A 9102-nucleotide genomic window follows, 5' to 3' on the forward strand; every position below is an offset into this window, starting at 1 on the left:
CTACTTTTTGGCGCTTATGTCCTATTCCTGGGTAGTGCTTGTGCGTGCTATGAAATGCTATCCATTCCTGCGTCGGATTTATTGGTATTGCCTTGCGGTAATTTGGGCCGTTGCTGCGTTTGTGCGGGTGATAAACGCTCGTTTACCAACACCGTTCGTCGCTTCTCCATTTTTTGTGAATTTTGTCTATTTGTATTCCCTGCAAATGTTGTGAATTTACTTAGATATATATTCTTTCTCTCTCTCTCTCTCTCTCTCTCTCTCGTTTTTCTCCCTCTTCTGTGTCTGCCTTTAAAGCTTCACTTCTGTTATGTGTACTACGCTACACGCTCTTTTTTAATTTAATAAAAAAGTTATTCAAAAACAATTTTTTTCATTAATTTGGCGCCATATGATGTATTACAACGTACATATGATGTATTACAACAAAATATTTTGAACTACACCCATTATGTAAATACCTTTTTCTTGTACCAAGGATCAGGTTAGTAAAAGTTCATCGAAATTGCAAAAATATTGTCAGAAGAAGACTTTAGCCAAAGGGCTGCTCTAATATGTTTTTTCACACACCCATTCAAGAAGTTGTTTTGCCCTTAGAGTTGAAAGTCTTAAGTGTGAAAAGTGTCACTCAAATTTTATTGGAACTGTCAGAAAGGATATATTTCCGTTGCCTCTAAGGTAAAATGTGCTACATGTCACGAAAATCGGAGTAAAACTTTTGAAGCCGGTCGCCTTCCCTCTACAATACAATCTCGTTTATAGATGTGTTTTTCTTGTATTGAAGTTGAGGTTTATAAAAATTCCTCAATTTCAGACTTATAAGTGTTTTCTTACAATCGAAAATGTCCCCTCGCTAACTGCCGACATTACGAAAATATTGCCAAATGCCCTTTAAAAGATTGAAATGTGTTTCCAGGTAGCTTCCTAAAATGGAATTTTCTATTGAGCCGAAAAAAAGCCAGACCCGGGCACCCAAAGGAAGGTTTTAAAAAAGGTGGGTTAAAGGAGGGTTAAAGTTAAACAGATTAACGAAGATCAGCTGAACATCGCTCACCTTCACTTTTTTATAGGATAGAAAAAGCTACATACATATTCGGCTGAATATGCTGAGAAAAGAAAAATATAGCCCTGGAACAAGGGATAAATTCGACATTATTGCGAGAGAAGAAAACACCTAGACGAGTGTGTAGATTTTAACGATTCTAGGCAAGAATGATAGATTTTTTTTTTTTTTTTTTGTCGGGACAACTAGCAAGTGCAGCACTCAGACATTAATTGAGTCCATTGTACTGCACTTGGATTCCCTTTAAATTTCTTTAAATCTACCCGATCTCCGAAGAAATCTGAGTAGATCTTGTGGTGCCAAGGAGCCAAGATGGTCGCTTCTTCACACATCAGTGCCAAAGACCTCAAATCTGATTCGAGCGAAGGCGGGGCAGATACACATGAAGTGGTCCGCCGTCTCATCCTCCTCTTCACAAGCTGGGCAGGGTACACTGTCTGAGATGCCCAACCTTTCCATGTGCTTTGCCCACAAAAAGTGGCCCGTCATTAGTCCAACCAGCCGTCTGCACTCCCCTCTGCTTAATGACAGAAGGGTTTGCGCAGTCGATCGGACATGACAGGTAACATCAGTTTTGTCCATCTGCAGCCTCTCTCAGCCTGCCAAGCTCGCTTGTGGGTAGTAGTTACCCATTTGCTAACCGTGGCCGTGATGGCCGCAGAGGGGAGTGGCAAAGCGGGCTCTGGGCCAAAAAAGTTGGCCTCAGAGCCCATCTTAGCTAAGGAGTCAGAGGTCTCGTTACCCGCGATACCCACGTGTCCCGGGACCCATGTTAGCATCAGGCTATTACCACTACCCCTGATGTGGTTTGAGGGCTGTCTAAGGCCATAAGCGCTGATAGAATACTCTTCGCCTTGTTTGTGAAGAGGAAGAGTAAGCGAAAGCAGTAGAAACTACCAAACACAAGAAACGATTCACTAGACAGGGCTAGTTTACTAGGGCGGCAGCCCTTGGTCGAGAAAAACCCGAGTCATCCCGTAACGTGGAACCAGCTGTTATGGGAATGTGTTAGATGAGTAACCGAGTAAGGGGCATGTGAAAAGGTGGTTAGTGTCGTGTGCCTTCACTTGCAGGTCCCTTCGCTTGCAGGACATATGTTTGGTATGTCCACTCATCTAACACCCCTCTCCCTCTGGACCCAACCTGTCGAAACAGCATGTTTCCTGGGCTTACCAACCGGTGATATACACTACACTGACAAGGCTTTTACTACTGCTACAACAACACCAACAACCAAACACATGCAATGATCAACGACATAAAAACGTAAAAAATTGCACTTAAAGGTATTTTTATAATTCGGGCTTTCTCAATTTAACACGCGGCACTCGTTCTCATCATTTTATGTATTTAGTTTGAATGTCACAAATCACAATATTACCCAGCCATTTACTGAATTTTCACAAACATGCCATTTCTCTTCCTTTTATTTGTTTTGTATTAATATGGCGCATGAAGTGGGCCTTGCCAAAATCGGGAAAAATAAAGTAACGGTTTTCGAAAAGCGCCGACTTCTGTATTCTATTCGCCTTTGCATATTAAGTGTCAAAACAAAACTGTTTGCATAACCCAGGCATCCAGACCAAGGCGAATCTATGCAAGGTGGTGGCATTCGAGCAACAACAACATTTTTATATTAGAACTGTCAAGGGAAAGGGGATGGAAAAAATGGAATGAAGGACAAATAGATAAAAAAATGTGTCCCGTATTCACAAAGTAAGATTTTTTCGTCATTTCGTTTTACTGGCATTATTTCTAAATTGAAGGGTTACATACAGTTAGAATTTTCAAAAAATTTGTTTTTTTAATTTTATTTTCTTAATGTACATATATTTAAGAATACAGACAGAAGTCTTAATATCGTTCCGGAGAATGTTTTCGAAGTTACACGCAAAGTTGAAAAGGCGTTTCAGAGTGCTTTTCAAACTTTAAACGCGTTTTTCTCAAAATGGTGTTTTCAAAGTCGGTGACCAACATTACTCGAAAACGGCTAAATCAATGAGTTTTAAATTTTAACACGAGCTTCTTAAATATATGTATATTTTAGTAATCGAAAATTTTTTCTCACTGATAAATATATATTTTTTTATAAACAATTTAATGCCGAAATCAAAGTTCGATTTTTTTTTATTCATTTTGTTTATTCCTTCAATTAATTACTAGATTTAACATTACTTTAACGAAATCTGTTTGGTTTTTTAATTTCAGAGGATCCAGTTCAGTAGTGCGATTCACTAACTCTTATCGATTCGACAATTGTTTGTTTTGTCGACAGTATATGTCGATTGCACCGTCGATTGTGCTATTCACCAACTTATGTTAACTAACACTGAACAGCTGTTTTCTTCTATTTATTCAAACTGATAGAGAGTGGCATCTTTGTCAAATTAAATGTCAAAATGAGCGACTAACACAAAGAAAAAGAACAAAGAAACATACTAGCCAAGCTGTTAGATTCAATTTTAAGTGTTTTCTACCAATTATATTTGCATAAAGTAAGTACAATAATATAACTGTTTATTTGAATTTATTGTTTTATTAATACTTTTTGCATATTGCTTTAGGATGACATCGACAGCTACTAAAAGAAGTCGTGCCACACCCGAGCAGCTAAATCGTATGCTTGACTACCTAATGGAAGTCCCGGGTCTAGCAGGATCTAGGTTCCACAGCCTCCATGGTAAGTTCGAATGCGACAAAAAATGGAGCGAGCTAGCAACAAAGTTAAATAGTCTGGGTGGAGCAGTGAAGACAGTCAATCAATGGCACACGGTAAAAAAATATTGTGTTATTACTTAAAAGTAGAGAAATGTTAATCATTTCCCTAAAAAGGTATGGCGGGACTTAAAAAGCCGCACCACCATCAAAGCACGAAATCGGCGAAGGCAACAAGCTTTAACTGAAAACAGACCTATCAGTGAGGAGCCCCTAACGGAATTCGAGAGGCGGGTGTCTGCTCTTATAGGGGAAGAATATATGAATGGGCACGATTCAACAGCTGAAAATATTCCACTAGAGGAGGTAAATTGCGTAAAGTGTATGTTTTAAAGTGTAACTTACTGGTGTGTAAATTGTTAGGCAATCCAAATGGATATCGAAGTGAAAGATGAAAGCATGATTTCGGAAGCCCCGTCGCCTTTACGGACGCCACTTGCAGAAAATTTCACGCTGAGGTCAGGTAATTCGCACATCTCAGACAGGAGAACACCACGGGCGAGCTTGAAAAGAAAGCGCATGGAAGAAGACGGTGATGCTCGGAAGAAATTTTTGGAAATAGCAGAAAAACAGGCAGATGCACTAAAGGTAATTTCTTTTGAACTTTATGTAAAATAATTTTATTATATTTGTCCATTGGTGATTGTTTTTTAATAGATGCTAGCCCAGTCGAGTGTAGAAACCGTAGAAGTCGCGAAACAACAAGCAGATGCTTTAAAGGTAATTTATTTTCAACACATAAAAGTGGCATTTTATTAATTGTTCTTGCTATTTTTTAATAGATCTTAGCCGAAAGCAGCTCTGCAAGTGCCCAGGCGAATAAAATGATGGCGGAGGCAATAGCCGTATTGGGGAATGGTTTAAGCGCTACCGCGGAAACATTCAACAATCTAACGCCAATCATAAGCCAAATACTCAAAGGACATACTCGCCCTTTTTAATAAGTTTTTGATCACAAAATTTCACAGTTCTGATTAAAATTACTAATTCTTCTTTATCGTTTGATTTAACAACACCAAAATTATTGTCGTTTAGATTGCGATAATCGACATCGTAACCAATCAGCTGATTTTGTCTTGTCGATTTTCGTAATGAAATGGGTTACTGAATAGCAAAATCGTAAAAATTGTGGTTAAGGAAAGATAACAAAGCGAATATCGATAAAATATGTTAGTGAATCGCACCACAGAAATATAGTGGTCACCGCAAAACGTCTTTTTTGAGAGGAGCTCCCGGAGATCAGCTGTAGCTCCTTTCAAAATAAATATTTTTACTAAAACTAATTCTTAAAATACAGTTAAAAAATAACATAATATGTGTACAAATTTTTAGATCAATAAATTTAAAAGTTTTCTGAGAAAAAATTCTGGAAATTTCGCTTTTTTCAGCCTTCTAACTGTATGTAACCCCTTAAAGGCAAATTGAAGAAAAAGAAATCAACTACTCTAATCATAACACCTTCTTCGCTGGTATATTCACACCGGACAATTCACTTTTAAGAAATGTCAATGAAAACGTTTGCTGGGACTATTACTACCAAATTCCTCAATGGAGCCATTAAAATGCTTCAATTCTTCTTCTTTATATTCGCAATTCACATTCACAAACGACTAGTCTGTCTCTCTTCCACATCATCTTTCGTAAATATTTACAAAACTAATTAAAACTAACCATGCTGCCAGTATATTGCATATTTCAACTCGTAAACCTATATTTGCTATTCAGTTTAAAATGAACAAATATAATAATTTAATCACTGCTATGCACAAAACTTAAACTCCGCGCCTGTAATGGGTTTTAGTGTGTTAAACACTTCCGAAATTTTGCCACTTTTATGGTTTTTTTTTCATGTGCAATTTCACCGAAATAGCTGGCAGGGCCGTAGTCAATGAAATGAAGTCAAAACACACGTCATAAACCTATTCAAAGGTAAGTTACTACCCCAAACACCAGCCGTTAACGCAGAGGTGAGTGCCAAATATTTCGTTTTAATACATTTAGGAACAAAGAAAACTACATTAAGTGCTTTTAATCTTCAGCAAAGAGATGTCAATGTGTGAAACGAGCATAGAAAAGAAATCAAACGAAAGCGGGAGCTGTGCGAAATGAAATATATTTGCATATCTAGTAACCGAAATAGCAGTTCTTCTAAAACACAAACACTTTCACAATGGACAGTGTGCAAACAGCAGCAGACGTGTCTAATTCTACAAATCGCAGTCAATGTTTGCCCCATGAATTGCGCCCCTGTAACCTTGTAGCAACAGATGCTGTGCAAAACACAAGCAGAGCCATGGTGGCCGGCAGTGATAGCGATGCGATAATGCAGGTGCAACAACAACAACAACAACGATTAGTGCATACATCCTTACTCTCCGCTACTTTTGTGAATTTGTGCATCTTCATAGCGGGCACCAGCGTGGCTTTCTTTCTCTACGAGTTCCTTCACTTCTCTCCATATAGTGCGCTCTTGCGCCAGGCCACTAAACAACTGCAGCATTTACCTGATGAGCATTTCCTGCAGATTCGCGATGACTTCGCTCTATATGCGACGCCTGGCGCAGGAACATTGGATTTGGACGCGTTTAAAGAAATGTATAGTAATTTGAAAGAAGATGCGAGTGCACATGATTCGACAACGAATGTGAAAGAGGCGCTCGATTCGCTGAAATTAGCAAAGGAGATGCGCGCATTGGGCAAAAATGATAAGGCGGAACGGTTGTATGAGCATGCTTTTGCGCTGGCGCCAAAACATCCCGAAGTGCTGCTGCGGTACGGCGAGTATCTGGAGCACAATCAACGCGATATTGTGTTGGCGGATCAGTATTACTTTCAGGTTAGTTCAGTACACGAAATGCTTTCACGACACTTATTCTAATGTATGGTAATTGTTTGCGGTAGGCTCTTATTCTGAACCCCACCAACACAGAAGCGGTAGCCAATCGTCAACGTACCGCTGCTATTGTACAATCAATTGACGAACGAAAGCTGAAATTGCTTGACTTGAAGCGTGACGCACTCTCCGCAGTGCACGAATCAAATGCAGCATTGAGACGCGCCAAAAAGGAGGCTTATTTTCAACATATCTACCACTCAGTGGGCATTGAGGGCAATACTATGACATTGGCGCAGACGCGCTCTATTTTGGAGACACGTATGGCTATCGATGGCAAGTCGATCGATGAGCATAACGAAATTCTGGGTTTGGATTTGGCTATGAAGTACATCAATGCAAGTTTGGTTAATAAGTATGTAAAATATTTTAAAGAAAATTTGAGGTGTCAAAAATTTAACAAAAATTTGTTTTACATTTTTTCATTAGAATGGAAATAACTTTAAAAGATATTTTAGAAATACACAGACGTGTGCTGGGTCATGTTGACCCGATTGAGGGCGGAGAATTTCGTCGTACACAAGTTTACGTTGGCGGCCATGTTCCACCTGGTCCGGGAGATTTGGCCATACTCATGCAGCGCTTCGAGATTTGGGTGAATGCAGAGCAATCGGTTTCAATGCATCCAGTAAAGTAAGAAAGCTAAGAAAATGTGAATATGAATTTAAAACAAAACAAAAATATTTTAAAAGCAACATTTTTTCAAAACCTAGTTTCTTTTGTTAAAATGTTTTATATTTTGTAACTTTTTATATTTTGTTAAATTATTTTATATTTTTACGAATCTATTTCAATTCCTTTCAGACATGCCGCTTTGGCTCACTATAAACTAGTGCACATACACCCCTTCATCGATGGAAATGGCCGCACGTCGCGTCTGCTTATGAATGCATTGCTGATGCGCGCTGGGTATCCGCCCATTATTATTCCAAAGCAACAGAGGTAACTGTTCAAACTATATATTGGGTTGGGGAAAATGTAATGTCGTATTTTGTCAATTGAGCGCGACATTTAAACATATCTTGCGTTGTATTTATTGCATCGGGTCACACTAAACGGCAATTTGAAGACGACAATCTTTACCACAAGCGTCTTTTTGACAGTGTTGTGATCGTACGTTTCAGTCTTAAGTTATAGCGCGTCAAGGATGGAGTCCACCAAGCAAGAAATTCGACATATTTTACGTTTTTACTACCTTAGAGGTAAGCATGCAACGAAGGTGGCGGCAAAAATTTGTGAAGTTTATGGGCCTGATACTGTAACGATGCGCACAGTACAGCGTTGGTTCGATCGATTTCGTTCTGGTGTAGTAGATGTCGAAGATGCACGCCGTACTGGTAGGCCAAACGTAGTAGAGACTGCTAAAATCGTTGAAATTATCCAAAGAGACCGGCATGTGAGCGTTCGCTCGATTAGTCAGGAACTAGGTGTAGACCACAAAACCGTTTGGAACCATTTGCAGATGATTGGATTCCAAAAAAAGCTGGATGTTTGGGTGCCATACGTGATGACCCAAAAAAATCTCTTGGACCGAATCAATGCTTGCGATTCTCTGCTAACACGGAACGAACTTCACCAATTTTTGAAGCGGATGGTGACTGGCGATGAAAAGTGAATGACGTACGACAACGCCAAGGGGGGATAATTAAGTTGCCTTCTAAATGGCAACAAGTTTGCGAACAAAACGGGGCATATTTGACTTGAATCGGATAATTCTAAGTACGTTAAATAAAGCGTCAAATTTCGATCACAAATACGACATTTCTTTTTCCCCAACCCAATATTATTTATGACTCCATTTAAATATATTCGAAAATGTCTGCATTACATCAGGCACAAATACTACCAATTCCTTCAACTGGCCAACGAGGGTGACATACGCCCTTTCGTGCGTTTCATAGCCGATTGCACAGAAAAAACACTTGATTTATACCTCTGGGCGACAAGTGATTTACCACAGCAGATACCAATGCTAGCACGTACGGAAAACGAGTTGGCGAATGTGGACAAGCTGGTAAAACCGGGAGTGGCCGCTGGGAACGGCGACTTTTTGGCAGCACAGAAAGCAACCATATCGTCGCCGGTGGATATATTTCAATCTGGTTCCGGAGAAATTCCTTAACATTTCATGCAGCTGCTGATATTAATATATGCCATAGAATTTAGCGGTCAAACGCAGGTCGTAGATGCACTAATTAAAATTTAACTTGAATGTGGGGTGAAAATTAGTTTAGGTAGTTAATGAAGAGAAAACGAAATTCGTATTAGGATATTTGTATGTATTTTACGTATTAATTATTTTACTTTTTATGTGTGTAGATATGCAACACCTGACTGTGATCTGTTAGAAATGTATGGAGTTTAGTAAAAACTGGCATATCTGACCGTCTAGGAGTCAAGCTGCTGTGCAGGAATATGACATTTTACAAAT

At 39.2% G+C, this 9102-nt stretch overlaps 2 protein-coding genes across 2 annotated transcripts; both read left to right on the forward strand.

Moving 5' to 3' along the window:
* The first annotated feature begins 3409 nt into the window (after positions 1-3409).
* Positions 3410-5088, forward strand: LOC128863907 (uncharacterized). Its single transcript, XM_054103321.1, has 6 exons — positions 3410-3558; positions 3628-3835; positions 3896-4084; positions 4142-4366; positions 4436-4498; positions 4561-5088. The coding sequence occupies exons 2-6, from the start codon at positions 3629-3631 to the stop codon at positions 4717-4719; spliced, it is 843 nt and encodes a 280-aa protein (XP_053959296.1). The 5' UTR covers positions 3410-3558; position 3628; the 3' UTR covers positions 4720-5088.
* A 571-nt stretch (positions 5089-5659) lies between these two features.
* On the forward strand, positions 5660-9077 carry LOC128864167 (protein adenylyltransferase Fic). Its single transcript, XM_054103693.1, has 7 exons — positions 5660-5745; positions 5818-6614; positions 6680-7026; positions 7101-7304; positions 7476-7613; positions 8505-8905; positions 8991-9077. The coding sequence occupies exons 2-6, from the start codon at positions 5949-5951 to the stop codon at positions 8791-8793; spliced, it is 1644 nt and encodes a 547-aa protein (XP_053959668.1). The 5' UTR covers positions 5660-5745; positions 5818-5948; the 3' UTR covers positions 8794-8905; positions 8991-9077.
* Positions 9078-9102: the final 25 nt, after the last annotated feature.

This window comes from Anastrepha ludens, chromosome 5 (genome assembly GCF_028408465.1).
Source record: "Anastrepha ludens isolate Willacy chromosome 5, idAnaLude1.1, whole genome shotgun sequence".
Taxonomy (NCBI): domain Eukaryota; kingdom Metazoa; phylum Arthropoda; class Insecta; order Diptera; family Tephritidae; genus Anastrepha; species Anastrepha ludens.

Coding starts and splice junctions, on each gene's coding strand:
- LOC128864167 (XM_054103693.1), top strand. CDS start 5,949: ATGGACAGTGTGCAAACAGCAGCAGACGTGTCTAATTCTACAAATCGC. Junction 7,027..7,100: donor AATGCAAGTTTGGTTAATAA/GTATGTAAAATA, acceptor TTTTTTCATTAG/AATGGAAATAACTTTAAAAG. Junction 7,614..8,504: donor ATTATTCCAAAGCAACAGAG/GTAACTGTTCAA, acceptor GCATTACATCAG/GCACAAATACTACCAATTCC.
- LOC128863907 (XM_054103321.1), top strand. CDS start 3,629: ATGACATCGACAGCTACTAAAAGAAGTCGTGCCACACCCGAGCAGCTA. Junction 4,085..4,141: donor AAAATATTCCACTAGAGGAG/GTAAATTGCGTA, acceptor GTAAATTGTTAG/GCAATCCAAATGGATATCGA. Junction 4,367..4,435: donor AACAGGCAGATGCACTAAAG/GTAATTTCTTTT, acceptor GTTTTTTAATAG/ATGCTAGCCCAGTCGAGTGT.